The sequence below is a fragment of the Epinephelus moara genome, chromosome 19 (assembly GCF_006386435.1).
Source record: "Epinephelus moara isolate mb chromosome 19, YSFRI_EMoa_1.0, whole genome shotgun sequence".
In the NCBI taxonomy this organism is placed as follows: domain Eukaryota; kingdom Metazoa; phylum Chordata; class Actinopteri; order Perciformes; family Serranidae; genus Epinephelus; species Epinephelus moara.
Window position 1 is genome coordinate 20583443 of NC_065524.1, and position 27355 is coordinate 20610797.

Consider the following 27355-nt stretch of genomic DNA (forward strand, 5'->3'; position numbering starts at 1 on the left):
ACAGATAAACTGACCATGTAGACATCTGTATTAGGAACGTTCCTAACGACTCATAGTTTAAACTTGAGGCGAGTTCACATTACACGACTGACTGACCAGTCTTGAGTCGCTGAGACTATCGTAATCTTTTGAGTGTTCATACCTGGCGACGTGTGTTCCTATCATTGGGAGTCTCGCCAACTGCGTTACGACCTGTGTGTGCACACCACAAGATTTCTCCACCAAGCTCTCGCCGACAGAGCCCCAGATAAAACGTTGACGTCACCAAACTACATTTTGTCACGCGTGAACAAAACAGGATATTATGAAGTTCCCCGGCGTATCCCGCCTCTCATTGGCTGACGCTCTTTGTCAGTTGGGTCAGCCTTCTCCAGTTTTCTAGCATGCCAGATATCCCGTCCCAGTCTCAGACGAGGGGGCGACTTGCTCGTAGGCTTGTTCACACATGAGGACTCGTCGTGGCAGACTATCTGCCGACTCACCTTCGACCCAAGGTGGCTCTCAAGATCCTCTGCGACGTCAAAATCGAGGTGAAAATCGTGTTATGTGAACTAGCCTTTAGTCGACTAGTCTAAAAGTAAAAAGAAACCTCCCAAGAAACAGTCAGAATTGACCACAGATTCATCTATAGGGTTGAATATTGTCAGAAAAAAATATCACATAGCCATTTTAAATTGTTAATCGCATTTTTCAGTAACCAAATTGTATTCATATGCTGCTGAAATGTGTGGCAGTTTGCATTGAGTATTATGAATACTGAACATTATCCTAAAAAAACATGACAACAACTCACTAAATGAAAATTAGCAAATAATATTTATGGAAAACGATATTCTTTGGAAAACATGCCTGATTATTGCAAGGGCATTTTATTAGGTGAATCACAATATATAATTTAAATGTGTACATGACCAACTAAAATCTCTGATGCCAACTAGCGAGGGTGGCAATCTTTAATCTAGTCCACTATGGTGATGAGACTGGTGGCCAGGACACTATGAGGGTGTACCCACCAGTTGCTCCTAAAGTTTCATCAAACAAGCGAAGCCAAGACAGCCAACATTAAGTCCTCTTGTTGTTGTGTGTTGAGTTAAAAGAACAAAAGGCAATAATCAGACATCTGACCAAACAGAGTTGGCCTAATGTACCGCGGCCAAAGTCATTTGTGTATGCTTCCAGCGTGTCATTAACGCTTGCAAACACAGCAGTTTTCACCCAGGAGGAATGTTAGCAAGTGAAACCCACATTTCTTTTCGGTCTGCCAAACACAAGAACAAGCAAATTCTAAATCATGCTGTGTAATTACACAATGGACGGTCAGTCAGAGGAGCGAGGGCAGTTTTGTGTCTCATTGAGAACTGCAGCTTCAGTTTATGTCGGTAACGGTAGAGTCCAAAGGTACCAACACATCTGTTACAAGTGGCAAACACTTACTGTAATAATCACACTTAAAAATTGTTGTCTGGAACATTTTGCACATAATGGATAAAGAGGAAGCAGATTACGCTGCAGAAGTTGTTTGAAAAGTCATATGGACAATCTGATTTTTATCTTTTATTCCAATTTGAAAGTGTGCATGTGGTCTTCAGTACACCTGAACCAAACTATTTCATGTGATGTGGACCAACCATGTCTGGAAACGGTGATTAAGTAGCCTCCATGCAATGAATTGTACTAACAGGGATAAGAGCACACACTTTTGAGACCATTGCTTGTTCACATAAAAAGTTATTGTAGGACTTTTCGGAAGAATGACAAGAGAGAGCTTAGCTCCTGTGCACACCTGCTCAGTCTCTGCAGGAAGTAGACAGATTGTCAGATTAATGGTTTTGTAAAGTTCCAAAAATTGTCAGGTGCAGCCCCCCCCTATTTCGACTTTGGGAAAGTGTGTCGGGAGGGGGGCCACTGACGCTGTTGGACGATCCCACAAGCACTTAATTGGAGACATACTGGGGCCCTTTGAGTCTACTGTAATCAACATGACTTTCATAGCTGACCTCCTTTCTCTGTGAAAGACAAAACCAACTTTCAGCTGCAGTCTTTCTAGACATGTTTGATAGTTAAACCAAATTTGGGTGCCACTCTGAGACCGCATATAGAACAAGTCAATCAAGATCATTGCAAAATAAGATCTTCACACTATAATACATGCTCACATGATGACAGCCAGGTCAAGGGCTACATGCTATGTGTGTTTGCATGCAGGCATAATGGGACTGCTACATGTGACACTTGAATGGTTATTGCAGTGACGGATACAACCCGTAAGGCAGCCCCATCTGAAGACAAGGTCTTATGGCCAACCTTTTGGTGACACATGTCTGACTCAGATGTCAATAGATTCCTCAGAGATCAGGATGGATGACTGAGCACAGTGGTAAAAGAGGAGGGAATCTAACACTCAGCGCACTGCAGTTTACACCCTTCATTCAGCGGGGGGTAAAGGACACGAACATCTTAATGAAAGAATAACTTCACCGCACAGTAACAGACGGACTAACATTCCAGCAGTTCACGCTTGAGATAAATGAATAATCGAATGGATAGAGAGGGATGGAAGGAGCGTTATTGATGCAAACCCTGGTATAATGTAGGAAAATATGGCGCCAAAGACAGATTGCTTGACAGATTGTGACCAAATGTCATACTGTAGTAAGCGAGCAGGAGCGAGGCGAAGGGAGGAAAAGACACTGAGAGGAAGAGAGGAGAGGAGGAAAAGGGATAGACACAAGGCTTCCCAGAGCCAGTGAGTATTTATAGATCAGATATAGTCAGAACCTCTGCCTGGCAGCAGCAATGTGCTCCTTGTTGCTCCTGCTGATGTCTCTGTACACATCCGACACGGCTCTGACTCAGTGAAGAACATTAGGGGAGGATGTGATGGTGATATTAATGGCATGCGTGAATGGAGTCAGATAGATGTCGCTGGTTATACTTTTACAATACGGCACACAAACATGTGAGTAGACGAATCAGGAGTGACCCTGATGGTTAATATACAGTGGCACCCCCAGAAATGTTTCATAGGGGTCGCTAGAGGGGGACAATGAAAATCTTGGGTTGGCACAACAAAACCAAAAGCCATAACTGAATTTGAGGAATTTAATTATGCTGTTGAAGTGTCTAGGCTAGTAGAAAGCTATGTCAAAACGGGTAGAGTTAACATGTTGAGTTCCACAACGTACCTGTTTTAATGTGTGTTTCTAAAGGTGTTAGGTGAGTCATTGTTCTGCAAATACACTGCTTGTAATATACAGCTTTAATTTGAAGGAGTGCATTGATTGTAGGGAACAAAGCATCTCTCTGTCTCTATTTATCTCTCTGTGTCTCTTTATGTCTCATTGTGTCATATGGATTACTGCAAATTTATTATGTGGATTTGTTCTGTGCGACATCTATTGCACATCTGTCTGTCCTGGAAGAGGAATTCCTCCTCAGTTGCTCTTCCTGAGGTTTCTCCCATATTTTTTCTCCGTCAAAGGTTTTTTTGAGGAGTTTTCCTTATCCGCTGTGAGGGTCCAAGGACAGAGGGATGTCGTACGCTGTAAAGCCCTCTGAGGCAAATTGTGATTTGTGATATTGGGCTTTATAAATCAAATTGAACTGAATAAAGTGGGAACAAGCCTTCTCAAGTTTAGGGTACCCATAGAAGCTATTTTCATTGAGATATCTTGAGGTGAAAGTTAAAGGGAGCCCTTTGAAAATGGACATGCCCACTGTTTCCTCACTAAAACTTAGCCAAACTTTGTAGTGTTATTATTCATCCCCCTTTCCAACAAGATATGCCGACATGGGTGGTACCAATGGATGCACGGATGGATTACTGAGCAGGCTTATTGGGCAAAGTCCAGGGGTCCAAAGTAAGTCACTCAAATTCACAAGTACCGGGGCGTTGGTAGCGTGGTGGATGGTGCCGGCGCCCCATGTGCGGAGGCGATGCCTTGCTGCGGCGGTCGCGGGTTCGACTCCAGCTTGCGACCACTTATGCAACCCCCCATCCCCACCCACCCACCCCATTTCGCTCTGTCCTGTCCAACCAGAAAGAAACTCAAAATGACCACAAAAAGAAGCAAAAGAACTGCAAACAGACACATAACTACAACAACTCAAAAAAAACAACCACAAAGAGACACAAAACCACCACAAAGTCTGTGTGTCTTGCTCCTCTGTTGGAGAGATGGAGGGGCCCTTTGCACATCTGTGCCCAAGAACCCATTATCTCATGATCCGCCCATGAATAGATGCCTTAGGTTGTCTCTTTGATGCGATACCACTGCTATCTTAAAAAAAACAAGTATGCCACCTCCTCTTAAAGGGGAGCCAGCAACTGTATCAGGGGACATGACCCCCGTAACCCACGCCTTAAGGCAGCCTCTGGGACTATGTAGTGCATAGTAATGAGTTACTAGAACAGACAGGAATACTATATTATTGAATCATTAGGTTGCCTATTGATTAGCTCACAGGTATCTGTAAATAGGAATAACGACCTCTTTCTTCATGAGTTGTTCCTGAACACCTTTGAATCAGCATTTATCAGTCAGACCTCATTAATCACTCATTACCTGATCATCATATAGGCCTGTACTTTATGTGTCAGCTTAAAGTAAAGTGGCACATGAGTAGTTAGTTGTATCTCATTACTTCATGATTATCTAACCCTTACTTTCCTTTTTGTGCCCTCCATCATTACCCACAATATAATCATGTGTTTGGTACTCATTAACGATTCATTCATTATCAGGTCGTTTCTGATTTGTTCTTCACTCGTTCATTATGAGCTGCTCATGTTTTTGTGCACCGTATTGCTTAATGCCACTGTGGGAAAATATTGGAAATTATGTGTACATTTATGATCTCCAAAACAGCTGTCTACACCGAAGCAATCTTTGTTTCTGTATCTGGTTTTCGCTCCCCCTCTCCCTGTGTGTGTGCGTACTTAATTGCGTGCGTGCGCGCGTGCCAGCCCGTGTGAGAGTGCCGACCAGAAGCGCGCTTGGTTCACTCAGCTCCTGGATGCCGAGAGCGCACGCAGAGAGAGAGGGACACACGGGGAAATAACAACTTACATGGCTCTCTTGTCTTATCTATGGCAAATCAATGATGACTTGTTAACGCTAGTGTACTTGTAGCCATCCTCCGTGAAGGCGAACAACACAAAACCACTGTTGTTTTTTCCTCAAACAGAATCGCCAACATATCAGCTGTTTCCCACAGTTCCACATTCCGGCGCACACGGGGAAAATGAAGGCGAAAAACCGTGACCAAAGCTTGTCGGACTCCAGAGAGCTGGACGGATCCTATGACCAGCTAACGGGTGAGTAAACCGGGGTCTTGAACACCGGTGGATGTTGTGTGGTCGCCTGCAGAGAAAATAAAAGATTCAATATGTAAAGCTGATAATCCGAAAGCAGCCTTGTCCTCTTAACTTCAGGTGGCTTTGCAAATGTCACAACCTGTCCGCCGTCCACCTCATCACCAAAGGAAAAAGCGCAAAATGTGTTTTTTTTTAATTTTTTTTACGCATATTGGCAGTTTATTTGCAGCGCAAGTTTTTATATAAGTTTCACTGCCTTTTTTGTACTTTAATTCCCAGCTTCCATGGTAACACATTTTCTGTTCTATCCGTGTAGTTGCTGTGATACCCCACAGAAGTAGAGGGACACTTATAGTTTGATAAATTGGAAGAAAAATACACATATTGAATCTTTTAATATCAGTGTTGCATGCCAGTGTGGTTGCATAATGTGGTGCGTAATGTTTGGTTTCTGTCAACAATTTATTTTGTACCGGCTTGGCTCAGCTATGGGAGACCACCTTATTGTCGCTGGCTGTTATGAAAGGCGCTGCGGGGTTGGTGACACCTGTCTGACCGTGATCTGATGTCCAAATAGTTGAGCAGATTCCACGATCTGCTTTGGTGTGTTATCACTTTCTGACCGAGATCTCTCCTATCGCCGTGAGCTTTATCTGCCCAAGTCTGGCTCTGTAGTTGAAAAAGAGCTGATAGGATACTCTCTGCAAGCACAGCAGACATCTGAGCGACTCTTAATGCCATGTGGGTTTTCAAATAGGGCAAATGTGTGCGTAATTTTGTTTGTGGGTGTCTGCTCTGTGGTTTGGATACAAAAAAAACTTGCTCCTGTATTGCGCTCTCTGTCTCCTTGAGATGACAGCACTTCCACTTTATCAGTTTGATCGCGATGTAATGAAGCAGTTCATTGACTGGAAGCGAGCATGCCTGCACATACCTGCACTTTGTATGTGCTCCTCTGCGAGCTGAGCTCTCTCTTGAGGTGTTTCCCCCTCTCCACAGCCTCCTATTGTCACATTATAGCTCACAGCTCTCCCCCGCTTGTGTGAGCACCGTTTGCCTGTTAAGTGCCAGCTGCCTAAATAAAATGCTTGCTTTTATGCCTGAACACATCTCAGGTCTGCAGAGGGAAACAGTGGCTGTCCAGACAGCTGTGTGCCTCGGGCTCGACAGGGACACTATAATCTCATTTGTCACAAATTTAATGCATCCTAAATTAAGAAAAGATTGCAAGGTGTCTCAGTGAAACCATGTTTGCCTGCGTGCAACAGACATGTGTGGGTATCTTTATCTGTGAATATTCTTGTGTGTATCAAAGCGTGTGTGTGGGTATGTGTGTGTGGGTGAGTTAAGAAGCAGCACTTTTTCTACACTCCATTGTTGGAAGTTTAAAAAAAAAAGGAAGAAGAAAAAGAAGACGAATTTGTTCAGCTGCATTCATAAACATCCATCAGGCGTTAGGCTACACCTCAACATGGGGATTGTAAGTCATGTCAGCCAACCCACAGTGTGCTGACCGTCATGCTTGGACAAACACTGGGCTTTACAGAGCTACTCAGAGACTACAAAACACACTTCAGCAGCTTGACTGTCTTTTCCCCTGCTGCTCTGGAACTTTACCTTTGGCTCTGTAATCACTTGCAGATTAGTGTGCAATATCCACCTGATAATGAGATGCATTATGGAGGATTAGTAAATGTGACAGTGGAGGAGATGAAAGTTTCTGTAAACCTCTCGGAAGAATCAGCATTTCCTCTTTCATCTCCTCGCCTCTATTCAGTCCAGCTTGTTGAAGTGGTCCCCTGAGTCCGACTGTCCACAAGAAGTCATATTGCTTTTTTAATAGTTGAGCGAGGGGAGAGGGAGAGGGACCAAGTCATTCAGTGTGGCGGAGCAATTTACTCCTGGCATAGTTTTTAATGACTTTTTCAAAGCTTTGAATTGCGTGGTTAATTCATCTTTGTACGACGCTGTCAACTCTAAAACATACTTAGCCCTGATGGTTTGCATGGTTATTAGAGCAGGCTGTCGCCAGTACGAGTCAGTGTAATGAAGATATGATGCAGCTTAAGCTGTGGAGAAATACCGCTGGTCTGGTGTTTACGATAGTTTTCATATTACAGACACAGCTGACCGCAAAGTGGCTCGGTGTATACTGTGTGTGCATGTGTGTGTGAGACACAGAAAGAACAGGTGACGGGTGATTTTCTGCATAATCCCCACTAAAATGGAAAAGTATATAGTGTGATGTGAGTGCATGACTTGTGAGAATGGATTCTTAAGTGGGTTTTTGTGTGGGTAGGACAGCTACAGGTGAGTCACTCTTCTTACTTACACACACACACACACACACACACCAACAGAAAGAGAGCGAGTGTATGTGCTTAAAGCAAAGCTGACCTATGTTGCCTAAAGGTAGTGTGGGTGGTCTCCAATCACCATTTGAGTGAAATGTAACCCTCTAGAAATAACTCCCTCTCAGCCTGCTACATTGTACCGAAGTGCGCCCCACTGTGTGTGTGCATGTGTCGGAGTGTGTGTGTGGTAGCCTGGCATTCCCCGTTGTGTTTAAGAGCACCGGCTGAGAGATGAGAGGTAATTATAGAAGCGTGGTGCAGTAATCTCCTCTTCCACCTCACAAGCCACACTCGAGAGGAATCATATCACCTACACACACACACACACACACACACACACACAATGGCTTCTTTTTACATATGCATATGCAGCTATTATCTCAACCTTGTCATGCTTCTTTTTCCTCGCTTCACATTTTATCTCAGGGCTCAATTAGTTAGTCTGGTAAGACCGTCCTGATGACGTGAGCTCAACATTCTGTTTCACTCTCTTCATCAGTCTGGACCGCTGCCACCTCAAACACTTTCAGTGGGTGGGACTACTCGTCTTGACAAACTCCTTCAGCCAATCAGTGTAATAAAACACAGCGCAGCATCATCTTAATCACTGACAGAGCCAGTGGATAAATCAAGCTTTTGCCAAATCCAGTTAGAAGAAAGGCAAAAAACATCTTTTCTTCCAAGAATCTCTGCGAGTGCATTCTCTTGTTCTCATTTAATCATTGTTATTGACTCTATTTCTGCAATAATTTCACCTATTGCTGTGTTTACCAATGTTAGAGTCAGCACTTGTCTCTTTGGGAGCTGCCTTTACTGTTCTGTGAGCTGCGGCCTGCATTTTACGTCATCTACTACGATGCAGTCCCTAACTGGTTGCTTATATTATCAACTATGGTGTTGATGCCAGATAGGCCTTGATTGGACTTTAATTTCTGGAAAGTGTTTGGGGCAGCAGCGAGTCCAGACTGCGAAACAGAATGTTGAACTCACTGACAAAGCAGCAATATGTGACGACTTGGGATGAGAACATGTTGATCTGTCAGTAGCAGTTGGCAGCCTGTCTGCCAATCATCTCTTTGTTCTGTCTGGTAATAACAGCCTGCATCATCACACAGTATGTGTTGTTGTTTTACATATTGTATCAAAACTTTTGAGATGTACTGCATGTTTGCATTGTGCTCTACCTTGATTCTCTACTTCTGTGATGTGTCATGCCACTCCAGCCTGATGTGCAGATGGTTTGTTCTTTTTCCCCTCTCATGTTCAGATTAAGTGTCAAATCCAATTTGCCGACCCCTTGTGTTCTCTCATTTTTAATCAGTGATCAGTAGTTTAACCTTGCCATACATGTAAGAGTGGCTGAGTGTAGAAGGATAATCACCACCACGTATGTGAGAGATTTGTTCTCTGTGTTTAGAGGTCAAATGATATAGGCCTATATAAATAACAGGAAATTAATCTGCAATACTTGATTAACCAGGTAAGTCATTTTCTAAAGCAGAAATGCCCTAAATGTAATAGTTGGAAAAACTCTCTAATACCCACTATCGTCTTGATTTTTGATTTAATGAGAAAGGTCACAATCAGCATTCACTTCAGGGACAGATGACTTTGCAGTAGTCATGGTTATTTATCGACCCCAGCTTCGATCGGCTTTGATCGGCAGTGATGGAAAACATGACACTCTGGTGGACATGATAATTTTAGCCGCTTTGCCGACGTGATTCAATCATGGGCCACCAATAAATACCGTCCATTTTCATCCAAGCAGTGCTCAAATATCGTCTGAAAGTTAGTCAGCATAGAGTTTGAGAGAGAGACTGGATGAGTCAGAGTTATAAAATAAAATGAACCATCATAACATTTTCACTGGCCTCCATGCTGCTTTACTGTTTACTACTGTACACAGCTCTGGTCTATTGGCAACGGCAAAGCAGTTTAACACCTACTTTTTACGGGATTTCCTGCATTTAGTATATGCCCCACTGGGAAGAACATTTTTTCAACATATCAGATTTATAATGTGGATCTACAGGGGATTTCAGCATGAGGACGTGGGAAAAACTAGGCTTAGAATCAGTGTTACCTTACTGATTCAAAAGTAATATAATAGAAACATCTAGCCTGGAAATCCAGACCAAAATCTAGAAAGATTTAGGGTCTGGCTATGAGTAATGCAAATGGCCCAACTCAAGGGGTGGCACCAAGCATGCATTTGTAAATATCACTGCAAGCAATTGGATACACTACGACCAATCAGAACAATACACGGGGTGACGTATACGCTTAGCTACCAGCGGAGCTAACTGGTAGATTAGATTCTTGACATATCCGGTCAGCAAAACAGCAAAAACGTCCTTCTTGCAAAGGAAAGATTCGAGCGCCGTCTTCTGTTCCTCTTTTAGAGAAAAAGCCAAGTCTAACTCGTTCATTGTAGCGGCCAAAGCCGTTTCAAACAACTGGTGTTCATCCGTAGCCATCTTGCAATGTTTACTGACTGATTCCGGACTTCGTCGTCGCAGCGCTGTCGTCATCTGTTTAGCTCGCCTCTGGCCCGCCTATATCAGATACACCGATGTGATTGGTGCAGCTCGGCTCCAACGGCATGGGTAATGAGCATCATTACTGATTGCCAGACTGACTCGCTGAGCAAATTCAAATTGTGCTCTAGCGAGAACTCTGGATTTCCAGGGTAGGAAACATCAGTTCAGGGCACTTAAAAAAAGAAAGTCTCACCTGCTTCATTCTGCTTTAAAGGCAGCCCCTTACTCTTACCTTATTCTCTCATACTCAAATAAAACCAGATAATAAACATTCAGTTCACATACTGTGGTTAAGATTAAGTAATTTATCACAAATGTTGCCATCCATCTTGCAGTTACTCACAGCTTTGTCATTAGGACATTGCTATATAAACAGAACATATTTTGTGTGTGTGTGTGTGTGTGTGTGTGTGTGTGTGTGTGTGTTTCGAATTTTGCAGAAAGGTATAAAGTTTGTAAGCCTATTTCCATACAAACTTGTATGAACTCTGTGATAGTACATTGAATACATTTGGGTCTTGGACTGTGTAGTGGATAAAACAAGACATTAACAGAGATCACGTTGGGCTCTGAGAAACTGCTGTGGCCATTCAACTAATTGCTTTATTGATAGAATAATGAAATCATTTTTGATTGTTGAAATAATTATGCCATATTTGTGTTTGTCTTTTCCTCTCTCCAAGTGTCTCATTATTCTGAGGGAAAATCTCGCACTCTTGGTTTTGGGTGAGAGCATTTAGAGGTCAGCTGAACACAGCTCAAAAATATGTTTGAAGGACTCGAGAAAACAGGGAATTCAAGTTTATTTGTAAATGTGTGAACACAGTAAAGACACCCTTGGATAGAAACTAATATTGTGTGCAAACACTGTCTTGTGTGTGTTTGTGTTTAGAGGATGTACAGCATGTGGGGGATAGGTTAGGCAATGAAGTCCATCTCCTAGATTGACTGCATACGTTCTTGGCAAAGTGAGCCGATCGCCCACTTCGTAACAGTCAGCACAATTGGATGCAACGCTTACACACACACACACACACACACACACACACACACACAAACAAGACAGTCATCACTGACAGACGCAAATATTCACTCATTAGGTTTCTTGAGCCGAAGTTTCTCTCTTTAAAATATGTAGAACATCCGCTACAGTTGACTTGTCTCACGCAGCAGCTCGGCTCTCAGCTGTAGCAGAGACGTTCAGCCTCTGATAGATCTGGACAGTTAATTTCTCACACACACGCAGCCCTTAATGAGCAGTGTTAAGCACTGGCATTCAGAGGCACGCCAGGCTGTAAGTCGGCCAAAACACAGATAGCTGTGAGAGAGGGTAGGGGTGTTGAGGTGAAGGGCATTAGTGGGTCTAGAAGCCACATGACACTCCCCCCACCCCAGCGCCCATGGTGCAAACAATAATTTACATTTGCTAGTCCAAACCGATTCCAGCACTCTGATTGGCTTCATAATTGAGCCTGTCAGAGGGAGTTTAGCATAAAGTCACCTTCTCGGCATGACAGTTTTTGCTGCAGCTAGAATCGAAATGGCCACTGGCACTAATTAAAAGCCTTGATTTAATGTGTCATCTGATGTGGCGGGACATGTGTGACACACGCCGCCTCATCAGGGATCCTCTCTGGGTTCCTGGGCTCTGGTTCCTCCTGGAAGTGCCAGAATTGCTGATGTGAAATGACTGGATTCCTACATGGAGGAATGCTTGGAGTGGTTCACTTAGGCTTATCTGTCACTTTGGTTACATAAGGAAGGGATAAAGAAAGACGGGAAGGAGGGAAAAGGGGCAAAGGAAGGACGGAAGCAAAGTGCGAGGAGATGAGTTAGGTTGCAGACAGTGTTGCATTTGCCAGGCAAATCCCAGAGATGCTCTTTGGTAGACTGTAGGTGTTGTTTGCCCTATTATAAAAGCTCCTCCTGCCAATCATACCCTGCTAATGCACAACCCATCAGTATGGTCCTGTAATTATGAGGTAGCTGCCACCTGAGACCTGACTTCTTTCTGACATTCAAATTTGTGCCTCTTAAAGTGGTTTGGATGTTTGCATGTAGAAAAGAGGGAGTTTACAGTATGTAATTGCCCATCCATTCTTCCCTGTCTTCTTAATGTCCTCACTATATTTCTAAATAATCTGACTGACAGTCCCCACTTAAGCCGCACTCTCTCTTTTCCTCTAACTCTATCACACTCCTCCCCCTCACTCTGTCTCCAGTCTCACAAATCAGATTACATAATAATATCATATATATTTCTCCGTCTCTAACAGAATGTCTTCAGTGTCTCACTTTCCGTGTCCTGATTCATCCCGCCTCTCCTTCCATGCTCTCCCCTCTTCATCTGCTCCTATACCATCACCTTCGCTTTTTAGCTCTCCCATCGTCCATCCTCGACCCAACCTGCCTCCCTGACCTGTCTCCTGCTTCCCTCTTCTCCAGTTCTTTCAGTCCACAGTGGGACCGGTATCTTAATGGGCCCAGACGCTGGAGTCAATCCTAACGAGTTTTAATCTTTGACCGAATCTACGGAGAGGACGGGCGATCGTTAATTAAAATAAGCCCTGCTCACCCCTCTCTTGATCCCTGCACCCTTACTCCTCTCCTTCTCTGTAAACACATTCATTTATAAGTGCCTGCTGAGAGGAGAGGAGAGGGAGATGGAAAGATGAGAAGGAGGAGCAGGGAAAAGTCAATATACATCCTAGATTGAGGATGAATGACTTAATGAGCAGCGGGGAATGGAAAATTGACAAAAATATTTGATTTATTATATATTATTATTATTGTATTACAAATGTACCAGAAGTTTTTTTCCTCCTCAACATCCGTGTGATGCTGTTTCCTTGTCAGAGATATTTATCAACAAGCGACTGATTGATTGACTGACGGAAAGTGCCTCTGAGTGTGACGGAGCTCCGTGTCATTCGGCGTGTGTCTCTCTCTCGCTTCGTCGTGCTGTCACTCACAACATCTGATCTGCATTAGTGGATGATTTTCTGTCCATTAGCTCAGCCATTCTCCATTACACTGGTAGTATCTCATCAGCATGGGGAAGAGGAGACACCAGCTGTCATGCAAACAATGTTACTGTGTGTTACGATGTGGGTGGCGACCGTGTTCCCCTTTCTTTGTGCACTTTGACTCAGTTTTTTATGTGTGTGTGTGTGTATAAGAGAGAGTCCTTTGTCATCAGAGGTTATCAGACGGCACGTCTTAGATTGAAGATAGGGGATCACTGTGGGTGTGCTCATGTTGTGTGTGTGTGAGCCTGTAAACATTTGTGTAGAGGATGTCTGAAGGGCACGCGTGACTGAGATCGAAAGGATGTCTGGAGAAGTGTGTGGGTGTGTGCACGCTGCCATCTTTCCCATTTTTTCTTTTACTCATTTAAGCGGTGCATGTGTGAAAAATTGAGTTTGAGCAGATGATGGCGGTGCATGTGTGAAAAATTGAGTTTGAGCAGATGATGCAGCGTGTAAGATTTTAAGAATTTGTGTCTGTCCCCTTCCTCGTGTGTGTGTGTGTGAGAAAAGTAGAGATGGCACAAACAAGCAGACAGTAAGTGACTGTAATTTAGTTNTCTTTTACTCATTTAAGCGGTGCATGTGTGAAAAATTGAGTTTGAGCAGATGATGCAGCGTGTAAGATTTTAAGAATTTGTGGCTGTCCCCTTCCTCGTGTGTGTGTGTGTGTGAGAAAAGTAGAGATGGCACAAACAAGCAGACAGTAAGTGATTGTAATTTAGTTGTAAACAGGCCTGCTGAGGACATTTACTCTGTTCACTGAAGGTTCTTCAGCCACAACTTCAGTGTGATTGACAGCACAGCAGAGAGTGGAGGTGATTAGAGGAAGCCTGGGGTTTGCTCTTGTCAAAAGCAAAATCTCTCATGCACTTACACAACACACATACAGGCATAAACACACACACACACACACTGGGTTTTGGCCTGAGGGATGACAGCGCAGGAGAACACTGCAGCTGGTCTTACAATCAATCAGTTAGCTCTGACAAAACTTTGGACAAGGTCTAGTCAATAACTCACAGTCGTGCACATTCACACAGACACACTTACACACATATACAAACACACAAATGCGCGTGCATGGCTGCGAAACAGTTGGCAAAGAAAGCACAGCGGGCAGAGCCTTGTCAATATCTGTCAGTTAGCTGACCAGTCAGAATAAACACAATGTCTCCCAGTGCACACAGCGCCTTACTGATAGCCCGATCAAGCCAAGTTTAATGTAGAATGGCTGTTTCTGGTCTGTAGCGATGCCGTAAGGGTCTTAACAGTCAGGAGAGTTTAACCTGGACTGTAGACACTGCAAAAACGTCCTGAAAGGGTCATTGAGGGTAAAGGGTTTCATCTATTGTTTTTCTAACCCACTTTGGATAAAAACACACCCACTTCTGCATGACGAAAGCGGGCTGCCAGACGTCAAGGCTACAAGATTGGCTGCCATCCTACTGCTGTGGCATGCAGCAGGTCGGGTGCTGGCTCGAAGAGGCATCTTTCAACTGGGCGCCTTGTGAAACGGCACAGCTTGAGTTCATCGGTGGCTTTAAGCACCGTCTTTGCTAGAAAACATTTAGGAACTCTACCCCCTCTCATCCCTCTTAGAGGCACTGCGTTGGGTTTCAGTGCCTCTGTACCTCCTTTATGTATCGTTGGGTCTTGTTTACACATGTGTTTACCAACAGTTGCTGGCTAAATTCGAAATACTACAGCGGTGAAAAGGAAACTTTGCAGATTTACAACCAGCTCTGTCATTGCAGTGTGGGCAGTGTGTGCAGATGAATGGTGTTTGGCTTTCCCTGTGTTGCCTCTAATTTTGTTTTGTTTTTTTGCCTCGAATGGTAAAGGCATGACCTGCTTTACTCCCTTCTTTTGATTGGCTAGTACTCGTTGCCTTCTTTGGTTGGGTTGATTATGTTTAGGGATATGGAATGAGAATGGCTGAGGTTCGGATGAGGAACAAGGATAAGATAATCAGAGGCAGAGGAAGGTGGAATAGGGCAGGTCACGCTATTTGACTTTGGGACAAATGAGCAGGAAGCTCTGGGTGTTCGGCTTTCCCCTGTGTCGAGACGGCAGTGCCTGGAGCTCCCTGCTCATCCACTGGCAAAAGCCACGCACTGTTCATCTGCCCACTGCCCACACTGCAGTGACACAAGGCTTGTTAAAAATCAGTGAAGTGTCCCTTTAACTACCCATATTGCTATTTTTCAAGCTACTGTAGCTGTCATATTTCCAGGAAGCAGACCTTCAGTGGCCGTAGTAACTCTAATTCAGCCAGAGCAAATGACCCTCCGACTCTCCGCTGGATCAGCAAACTTTCCAGTTTTGTTGTCTCTGGGCTGTGAGAGAGGCGGAGGGACCACAGGGTACATCATTGGGTGTGTTCATAAGCTAGCAGCAGTCTCTTTCAATGAAGCTGGCCCAGCAGTAGGCTGCCAATCCTACTTTCGGCATGCGGAAGTGGGTGTGATTTCATCCAACAATAGACGCTAAAAGGTTATACATTACTCTGTTGTGATTCAAAGGAAAGATTGAGGTTTAATAGTAAAGCAACTTGTATCATCCCAAACATGACTTCTCATGTGCGCCTTTATCAAATCAGAAATGGATATCCATCAGACAGTTTGCAGTGCTGACTCTGCTGCAGTTTGTGTGGAAAAGTCAAACAACTTGAGTTTAAATGATACAAGTGCTGTAAATGACATGCTAGATGAAGAGACTCCAATTTGAACTTTTCAGTCAATATTAAAAATCTTTATCAATGCTTGTTACACTGTATGATGTTGTCGGACAACATTGTGTTAGCAATTGTGTAGCATCATTAACTTGCTGACGGGCAGAGCTGCCCTTGCTCCAGCCCCAAAATGGCTGCCTTTATCATTGCTCCCCCGTCAGCCTGGGGCCAGGTTGTCAAGGGGGACACTTCCTGACAGCTTGGTCTTTATCTCTCCCAGGAGAGATGCTGAAGTCAGCCAAATTCGCAACCAGCTAAATATGCACAGTGTGACAAGGTAGAAGGAAACAGGACCAATTGCATTTTGGAGGCTGCGATATGGTTCAAGGCATTACAATTGTGGGAGAGAAGGTTATTGAGGAATGTTGAAATGCTGAGCTGGGAAATTTTGCGTTCAGCTTCACAGCGCTGTGTCGCTGTGTCCCGACTCCGCTGTTGAACCAGCCTGTACTTCCTCTCAGGCAGCCAAGCCAAACTACACACTTGTAAAGACACAGACTTTAGAAGTCCAACAACATATTTGTGTACTTGGAAATCCATTTGCTTTAATCATCTCTATTGCACACTGCTCGCTCTGGATGTTTGCCTGTTGGCCATGGGGTTTGAAAATCCTATCCCCCTCCCCCCCCTCCGCTATCTCCCTCTGGCGCTGGTAAACCGATTACTCACACAGCAACCTGACGTTCCATAAGTGCTTCTCCCCAGGCACCGTGGCCTGGCGCCAGAATTTCATAAGAGTTAATGGAGTCTACTAATCAACAACGCACACACACGGACAGAGACGCACACAAACTCGCACACTGGCAGGTTTGACTGATTGGTGGGGTGACAGTCATGACAGCAATGGAATCGTTACCGACCTGGAGCAGCGCAGCAGCCACTGACATTACCATCAAAGGTGGACCCCAGCTTAATGCTGTATATAGAGTGGGGAGAGGGGAGGCATTGACAAAGAGAGAGGGAGCTGCTGAGGCCAAATAGTAAAGAAAGAAACAGGTGGAGGGAGTCTATCGTCAAATTCTACCCCAATAGCATACAATACTCACAGTGGCTCAAATCTCAGCTGAGACGTGATGAAATCAATAAGGATTCAGGGTCAGTTTTGCATAACACATTATTGACATAGCTGAGGTGTGATTAATGGTCAGGCAGCTTCCAAATCAGCATATTAACAAACAGACAAACCAAATTATGACATCATTATTCTCCATTTTATTTGATCATTTGTTTCTGGGAGTTATTAATCATACATCTACAGAGGGCTAAATTTTCCGACGGACACAAGGTTACTCTACACCTGGACACACATGCTGGAGTTAACATGTATTTAAACATCTGCTCACACACACCAGCAGCTTGTGTCTTGCTGCAACATGACATTTTGTTAGCAATGCTGCTGTTATGGCTTAAATAGCTGTGTTTTGTACTACTGAAAGTGTCTAACATGAATTTGAAGTTATGTTTTGTGCTTTTCATTTCACCACTGATAACTGTGTGTCATGCTGGGCCTCAGCTCAGTCATGTCACTTAAAGGGAGATTTTAGTATTATTCAGCCTAGACCCCATTTTCCCATGTTTTTGTCTTTGAATGACTAATGGGAACAACATTTTTTTTTTTTTAAATTGGTCCACTAAGGAGAAAGTACTGCAATTGGCAGTGGTGAAACCACTCAGGGCAATTATGCATGGTCAGTTTAAGTCCATTAGAAGTGCTCGATTTTGCCGGCGACAGACTCAGATTATTATTGTGTTTGACAGCTTCATAAAAAAAAACCCTACAGAGTAATACATTTTTTTTCTTTACCTTTCACTTGATACAGTCTGTCGAAATCAGCTTAATATTCAGCCATGACATTAAAAATCTTTTGGATCACACTTCAATCAGGAGACACAGAGAAATTAAGTGAAGATAATATTTAATACAGATATGAGTGTACAGATTAACAGATGACTTGTGTTGATTAAGATTTCACTTGGACACCAGAGGGAAATATTTTGTGATCAAGGGACATCTGAGTGGCAGCAGGACAAATCCCCCCATGTAGTCCAGACACTGGTGGTGGTGGTGGCTGCTGACTCTGAGTCTGCCGACTGCTGAGGGGGATGAGGCTGATGAATCTGTAAAGACTAGGTGGTGATGGGGAGGTGGAGGGTGTGCACGACTGCAGCAAGAAAGAACTAGGGTAGAGAAAGAACCGTAAATAAGGAGCAGTAAAATGATAGGCTGACAGAGAAGGTGTGTGGCTATGCTATTGGTTGATTGTGAATCAGCTGATGACTCAATTTACAGCCCCTGACAATGATACCTAATGTTAGTGAGTGAGCATGCGTGGAAGGAGTGAATGAAAGAAATCTTACAGCCTGAGCATGAAAATCTTCCCGACTGAACTTTTGCTAGAGCTTCGTTAACTACGACAAACTCTTTCTGGCACTTCTCCCTCCAACTAACGTTTCCACCCTTTACTTCCTGCAACAAGTCACCTCTCGCTAGATTTCAGAAGTCTTCTCCTTCAGAGAGACTTGGTTTGGCAAAACAGAACAGATTAAGCAAAATGTAAAGAAAAATGTTTTATTTCTCTGTAGGGCCCTTTCATTAATGTCTGACACTTATAAAATCAATCAAACATTTTTAGTGGATGTACATTGATGGTGCTTAATTGCCTCAAGTGTCTACATTGCAGTCTGTCTCACACTGCCGGTTGCAGTGCTCTCTCTCTTGATACTGGATCAATTTCAAAAGCCGTTGTTTTTGTTTGTCCCATAGACACAAAAACATGGAAAAATAGTGTCCAGGTTAAAAAATACAGAAGTTTTCCTTTAACAAAGAAGCAGTCTCATCCGGTCACTCAGACAGATTTGACATTAGGCTTGTTGGGTAACATTAGTTAACAGCTTGTTAGTGGTCTAAACGACTACTTGCTTGTAGGCAACAAGTCATGTAAGCTGATTTTGTTTGACTGCTTGTAACACAGAGACTCCAAGGCCTTAGGCAGTGTTCTCATTTGGGACCCCTGTAGCCTGAGGGTAGAAGCTCTTCCTGACCCTCTCAGTTCCGGCCTGGTGTATACGATACCTTCTTCTCTACCTCAGGTAGTTATCCAGGCTGTTGGGATCTTTAAGATTCTCCTAGCCGTAGTCTTGCAGCGCCTGGTGTAAACATCCAGGGTAGAGCAGCACCTAATAATAGCATGTTCATCGGAGCGAGCCACTGTTTGCAGGGCCTTGTGGTCCTGTTCGGTGCTGTTTCTGTACCAGGCAGTGATGTTCCCCATCAGGAGGCTGTTGATGATGCAGGAGTAGAAATTTCTTTTTAGGGGATACCCTGAATTTCCTCAAGGGTCTGAGGTGAAGCAGTCTCTGCCTTGCCTTTCGCAACACTGAGTCAGTATGCAGCGCCCATGTCAGGCCCTGGTGATGTGGAAACCAAAGTACGTTAGCTGTCCACCCTCCCCATGGAGGACTCATTATTTTTAAGGGCGGCATAGTTCTTCCCTGCTTCTTTCCAAAGTCCACTAGCAGCTCCTTTGTTTTGCTGACATTCAGGAGTAGGTTGTTTTCCTGTCACCAGCAGGTCAGATCTTCTACTTCCTTTACACCATAGTTATTTGGATTATAATAATATAATAATAATACAGACAAGTCTATAAAGCAAACCAACAAGGAAACCCTATGTCAGGCAATGTCTTTCATTCAAGTTGACACTAATGTGCTGCTTCGGTTTTGACATGCACCTCTTATCCCATGACCATTTGCTATCATACAACTGTAACGCTAGAGGGAGAGTTCCACTAAAACCCAGGTACAATTATGAAAATTTGTCAGTTTGTTAGTGTTCCTACTTCTTAAATAAAGTATTATATGGATGTGTGGGAGCTTAGGACGTTTCTCTTGTAGTTATTTATTTTGCAATATAGCAATAAGTCAGTCTGGCTCCCAGGTCGTCACCTCACCTACAGTTTCAGCTGTGGCCACCAAACCCATTGCACAGTGCAGGGCTGTTCTCAGCGGCCTGCTGGGGCCGAGGTGTCAGACTTCCTGACAGCTTGGTCTTTATCTCCCCTGGAGTAAAGCTAAAGTCAGCTCAATTCTCAACCAGCTTCGGGTAATTATATTTTTTCCCAGTATTTCAGAACATTTTGAGGAGCTTAAGGTGAACAGGCAGAAATTGAAAACACACAATAGGATAAACTCAGAGAGAATGAGTTTCTTTTGTATTTATGAAGCACGTAAAAGATAAAAGCTGGCTGAAAATGCTTTCTCTTTATTTGATTTGCTTGTAAATTCAAGTTTGCCATGCATGACCAAGCATGGTATTGAACAGTGATGCAATATAAATAATATTACATGTAATTATTAAAGCCATAATGAAAAGCGTACTTGAAGAAAGTCACAGAGTAGCATCTGTCTGAAGGTTGCTTTTTCGCTTGCCATCTCTTTTTTTTCCCCAACCACAAGATGTTTGCTTCTAATGAGGGCGAATTAAGGAGACGTGGTGCGCTCGTTGTGATGCACACTCAGAGAAAGTCATTAAGAGGGGTAACGATTATTAATGAGGCCAGTATAAGACTCATGCACTGAAATATGGGCCTGTTGTTTCATTCCTCTGTGTTCATGACTGAGAGGGGCTCCGCTGGATTTTGGCATCAAAGGAGACGTTACTGTCGGTGTATAATGACACTCCTGACTCACTGCGCAGGTTCAGCACAGTTTGGGGATTGAATAAGTTAATTAAAGTTTCACTTTTATGTGCATTAATATGCCTGGAGGATTCTCACATGCCAATCATATTCTTATTTACGGTACTGTGTGTCAGTGTGCATATGTTATACGTCTGTGTCAAGGCTGTGATGGTAAAATCCTTGACCTTCCTTTTAGAAGTGATGGCATAATAGCTAATACAGTATCCTGTTACCATGGCGGCACGGTGTTGCAGTGGTTAGAACTGTCGCCTCACCCACCCACAGTGGGGGAACCCTTCTGTGTAGAGTTTGCATGTTCCCCCTGTGTCAGCGTGGGTTTTCTCCAGGTACTTTGGCTTCTTCCCACAGTCCAAAGACATGCATGTCCAGGGTGTACCCTGCCTCTCACCCAATCAGCTGCGAGAGGCTCCAGCATCCCCGTGACCCCTAACAGGATAAGCGGTCATGGAAAGTGGATGAATGGTTTCCAGTGTTTCAGAATGTGCCACAGCTGCACCCAGTGGAATCCAGGCGTTAGTGTATAGGGCTCACGCTCTACCAGATGAGCTACCGGGCGCCCCGAGATACTTGAGTATTTCCAGATATGCAGCTTTTACTCCACTACATTTATGTGATGACTTTAACTACTTTGCATTATTAGATACTGTAATCAATACAAAACATAATTATCTAATAGTAATGATATCTTATTATAGATTAAGCTACCCAACAGTGTATAAACTAATTACAATTATACAACAAGCAGTTACGACCAAGCACTTTGATTGGTCAATGAGACATTAAGAAGGTGCTCAAGTCAGCATAACAGCACACCTGGCTCATGACTACAAATATTACTCTGCTATTTCCATGGCAACGTTGCAACCGCTTGTGCAAAACCAGACGGCTACAAAACTGCTACAAAATTATTGTTTTGTTGTTAATTTTGATCCATACGGCAGACTTAGTTTGATGAACGGTTGGAAGAACTCTTCACAATCCTAAAAATATTATATAGCCTAATATTTAAATATAAGCAGTCAACATTATTAAACTAATGTATCTGAAACATTTTTGTCATTTATTTCAAATGACCTGAAAAGCTGTTTGGCAAAAAGCCACCTAAAAATGGGTCGTTAGGATATCTTATAAACAAATGATCTGACAAATGCTCATGATAGGCTGCTACTTGCAACTGTCATAGTAACATTTGAAAATATTGAACTTAAATAAAACAGTTTCAGAACTTGAACTTAATGAGTGCATTGGTAGAAATTCTCAAACATACTTATAAATCAGATTAAATGAATTAGTCTTTTTTTTGTTATAAAATCAACTTTCTTTAATTCATATAATTTATGGTGCTGTTTGCTGCTCGACTGCCCATCAGTGCAGGTGCATGCCTCCCTGGAGTGCAGGAAGTCGTACTGTGACTGCAGTGAAAAAGTTGTTTTTGAGCGGCTCAAGGCAAGTGCCTCGGTCATGACCACATCACTGTCATGCCACAAATGACATTCAAGCACACCTTCTCCTGTAATATTGTTCAAGTCAGTTCGTTTGGGCAGGGAATGCTGAAAAATTTCACACCTTCATTTGGTTCGGTTCACTTTCACACTGAACTTTTTAAAGGGGACCAAATCGTCTGGACAATGTCACGCAGTTACAACAGCTGCTCGTTTGGGGGCGGTATTGCCCGAAACGACACTGACCAGGAAGAAAAAGCATGACGAAGAAGAAAACCCAGCGCATCGATTGGGTAGGACCGAAAATGGAAATCCATCCCATTCACCCAATATATAGTCCTCTGACCATATATCGAAGTGCCACCTCTTCACTACTCTGTGGTGTTTCTGCCTTGTCAGCCCACAAAAGGTCATTACAGATCTGAAATCTGGCAAAGGTTAAAAAGCGGACCTTATTGGATGCATGCTTGAATCAATTTGGATTGGATCAATGCATTAAGATTTGATAATCAATCACTGACCTACCAGCACCCAGCATTTTATTCTACCTTACTGTATTTAAGTTGCGTGGCATGTTGGAAGTAGTTTCATTTGGAGGTCAGGCAATCTGTAAGCAGTACAAGGAAATGCCTCGGTTGTGTGTGCTTCTGTGAATGCTTTGGAGGAGTGTTTGTGTGTGTTTGTGGGAGTGTCTGTGTAGTACAGTACTATGTCATTGATATTCCTGAGTAGATCTTGACATTAGGGAGTCATTAGAGTTTGACAAGCGAGAGGCAGAGGTCTATTGCAGATTCTTCTCACCTCTTCTCTCACCTTCACTTTTCACCCTCCTCCTTAGTTTTCCCGTCCACATGCCGTGCTTTTATGAATGAGAGGCTGTATCAGTAATGATGCTTTCCTACTTAACCCTCTTCTCTTTTCTCTTCTCTTCCATATATGTGGGAAAGGTGATTAAAGTGGATGTAAAATTAATAGTTGCAGCCCCAGCTCTCATGCCTGGGTGGGCAGGAGTCATGAGCACACTGGGCACATTGATGGAGAGTAATGTGTGAGTGTGTGTGTGTGTGTGTGTGTGTTTATGTGTAGGGATTGTTTGTCACTGAGGGAGATTTATTCATATTAGCCCTTCAGCTCGATGAGTGCGGCAGGGTGAACTCAGATTAAGGTCGTACATTTAAAGAAACAAAACACAGACATCTCACTGCCTGTCAGATGAGTCAGTCTCAGAGAACATAAGAGAAAATGTTACCCATCATGCATTGTGCTATGAGCTGACATATACAATTAGACAGGCCATCTGGGATATTTCCACAGTGAATAATTTCTAATGCAACAAGCAGCACTTTATTATCATTCCAAAGTTATGAATTTTTAAAATTTCAGTCTGTTATTAGTGAAGTGTGCCAGACATGAGAAATCTGCAAAGACGTCACAGACTGAATTCATTAAGATCACATGTTAATATGATGAAACAAGTACATATGTTACCTCCCACTCAGGTTTGTGTGTTGTTCAGTCTGTGACAATGACTGTCATGTTTGCTGAATGACCTCATCTCGGTCGCAGGAATGTTACTGTGAGTGTGCAGCACGTTAACATGCAGGCTGAGGGTATTAAGAAGAACTTTTAACAATTAAAAACAATTCAGCTATAATTTAAACAACCTTGTCGCTAGCAGACAGTTAACGTCACCCACAGAAAGGTCATCTATGATGTGCCCTTCATTGCCATACAGGACACCACAGACAGAAACTCAGTGGCAACATTTAGATGGTGAGTAGCATTTGTGCCCTTGATTGTCCAGTTATATGTATAATTTTAGCTTTACATAGCGTCACCTTCAAATCGTGCATCAGTTCTACAACCTAAGTTTAACAGTGGTCCTGATCAATGGCGTAGGGTAGTTACAATGGGCCCCAGTGCACACTATTATGACAGGCCCTAAGGCACGCTAGTTACTTATTATGCACCTAGACTGGCTACCATATAATCTTATCGTTACATGATCAAATAGAGATTTGAAACTGGATAACACCAACATACATATCACCCAGAAATCATGATTGCATTTATGTGTAGGGGGCAGCACGTGGTGCAGTGGTTAGCATTGTCCCCTCACAGCAAGAGAGTTCCTGGTTTGAACCCAAGGTGGGGTTACTCCGGCTTCCTCCCACAGTCCAAAGACATGCAGGTTAATCGGTTACTTTAAATTGCCCGTAGGTGTGAATTTGAGCGTGAATGGTTGTCTGTCTCTATGTGTTAGCCTTGCGATAGCCTGGCGACCTGTCCAGGGTGTACTCCACCCCTCAGCCAACGTCAGCTTGGATAGGCTTCAGCTCCCTGCGACCCCCAACAGGATAAATGGTTACAATGAATGAATGAATGAATGAATGAATATATGTGTAGGAAAAAATTCAAAAAAATGCCTTTATTTATAGTTTATGTAGTCTAAGCATATATTTTATTATTATAAAATATACTATAACGTATTTTGTTAAAGGCTGCTACTGGGGTTTTTCTTTGAACAGGTATATTTCTAAGGTGGCAATCTAAATTACTCACAGGGGCACGTTTTCTACCTAACATATAGTTGGAGGGCACGCTCTCTATGGGCCCCCTAACAACGTGGGCCCCAGTGCAACTGCCCTGCCTCCACTGACTATATCCACTGGCTGGTGGTTCTTACTATGGTCAAGTAAGCTGTTGTTTGTGAATACCTGTCAGCAGCCTATTGGATTCTGATTATTGTCTGTTATGGTACAGGGGCTTGGAGTGGCCAAAAAGCACGAAGAAGAATGTGCGTTTCAGCAATAATTTCTCACATTTGATAAACCGAGTAAAACGACGAAAATAAAAAGGGAACTCTGAAGTTTAAATATCATGACATAGCTGTATCATCTTTGATCTGTGATAAAAAACCTTTCCTTCATGGTTTAGCTGAAAAGATGGCCCTGACTATGACCATACAAAGGTTCAGATGTTTTACTGTACAGTTTTTGTGAAATACAAGGTTAAGTCACCACAAGTTACACTATAAGACATGCATCATTTCCTCACATTAGATATTTCATTTGAAAAACAAAAAAAGCTTAAATAGGTTATATGAAATTTTTTAAAAGATCCCTGTTTGGGCTGACCTTGACTATGTCCATGTCAAATTTCATGTGATGAGTTTTTGAGAAATTTAAAGGCAAAGTCCACTCAAAAGACATTATAACATTCATAACTTGACATACAATGACAATAGTATGATTTGGCTTGCTTCAAGGTTTCATGTTAAATTCTGATTGAATATGGGTTGCTATAATTCATGAGGTAATGCTGTAAATTCTGTTGGTGTATGGTGCTTTAAAATAATGTTTCATGTGCCCCTTTTTAACTTTGAGCAGCTGCACCTCCAAAAGTCTCGGCACAACCCTGTTAAAGTGAATAATTGAATTATTACAGTACATTGAGAGACTTGGCTTATTCAATTTTCCCCCTTTGAATGTGTGTTTAATATGTAATTCCTGGGCATATGGTAAAAAATCTTTGAGCTTAGTGTGAAGCAGATCAAAGATTTGTGGTTTATGAGGGAGAGATAGAGGACGATAGAAGTCATCTCTAGAGACCCGCTCAGTCGTCCCTCTCTGTGATAGTGATTGTGGTACGAGAACTAAAAACACAGACGAGTCGCCTGCTCTCAGATCCTTTATTTCTCTGAACCTCTCCCATCTCTATCAAAGACTTTCAGAAAGAAAAAAACATCTAACATGCAGTTAAATGTGATCAGGGCAAGCAGCCAGACAAAAACACACACCTCCACACAAACACACACAGACTACAGGCAACAGCAATTTAATAAGCTCAGATGCGACCCTGTGGGTCAGTTGTTTGACGAAAGTGGAATAACTTCAAACTTGGCAGGCACCAATATCATCTGGTCTTGTATCTCCTGCTTTTTCATTTTTTTATTATTTAACAGGCTTTCCAGGCAGTGAAACCAAATCAAAGTTTTATAGACTAATGCAGCATCCATTTAGTGAGTAGTGGGGGTTCGCGCTGTCAGTCAGTGAAACACAGCAGATGCACACACAAACACAAGCGCGCGCACACGCTGGAGGTGAGACTGATGCCCGTTGATCTGTTGATTCAGAACTATAATACCACAGCTGCTCTCTGTCAGCACCTCCAAGCAGCTAGAAAAGAACCTCTGTCACCACCCGCCTGCCTCTCAGTCTGGCTTTATGTCAGCGTAATGCTTATGGGAAATATTTTTAGCACTTCTTTCATTTTGTCCTTGGATGAAATGTAGTATTACCGCGACTGGAAGGATCGGATGCGGCTGGTTATTATATGACATTGTGCGGATGTTTGTTACAAACTAGTCATCCTGTGCAAATTTGTCTTTTTTAATGATACACAAAGTACAAAAAAATTGGCCGATAGTCTGATGCCATCATGTGCAACACACCAGTAGCATCTACACATCACAGACACTTGTTGACTCCGACCAGTTTTCTGTCAACAAACAGATGATGTAATCCTGTCTCATCTGCTTGCAGCTCAATGACTAAGTGGAAGAAGATTCACTTCCCATACCACATCTGAAAGCTAATGATAATGTCATGTTGTTGGAATATTTCAGCATATCAACCTCTGCTGATATGCTCGAGGTATTACTGCTGGTATAGGACATTTTGGGAATATTATGTTTTACTAGCAATAAGCTGGGCATATACTGCGCAATTTGAGCCAGTTATAGACTCCCACTAAACGAGTAAATTGTCTGCAACGTACAGCCAGAGCTCACAATTTATCTGCACGCACTCTACGGTCTAATCGCCAATCCATGACCTGAGTGCTCACATTGTACGTGTAAATTGGACAATAAAACAGTCCATCGGCCGCTGTGCACTAATCTGGCTATTGACACTTGTCAAAAAAGATTTGTTTGAAAGCTCCAGGCTGCAGGCAAGTAGACATTTGTTTGCAGGCGGAGGTACAGCTCACAATTATGTAGAGACAGACGTCCCAAAAAGAGCTTAGAAGTCCATTTCTGCAAAAACAGGTCAGTCGAAGTGTTGATTCCTTCTCTCTGACTTAGACTTAGAAGTTAGCAGCACCAAAAAACACCGTGCAACTAACTAACTGAGTGAGAAAAATGCAACTTTAAGGTATTAACTCTCAGCTCTACTTCAGCTGTGCGTGTCAAAACTTCATCTGAACATGAGACAACTGATAGGGAGCAGCGTATCGG

The 27355-nt window shown here is 43.0% G+C and overlaps 1 protein-coding gene across 2 annotated transcripts in view; it reads left to right on the forward strand.

Moving 5' to 3' along the window:
- The first annotated feature begins 5026 nt into the window (after positions 1-5026).
- LOC126407258 (Kv channel-interacting protein 2-like) overlaps positions 5027-27355 on the forward strand; it is a 139467-nt gene continuing 117138 nt past the window's right edge. For both annotated transcript variants that reach the window (XM_050072017.1, XM_050072020.1), the window contains exon 1: positions 5027-5317. In XM_050072017.1, the coding sequence (XP_049927974.1) occupies positions 5245-5317 (73 nt within the window). In that variant the 5' untranslated portion in view covers positions 5027-5244. The remainder of the gene's footprint in view (positions 5318-27355) is intronic.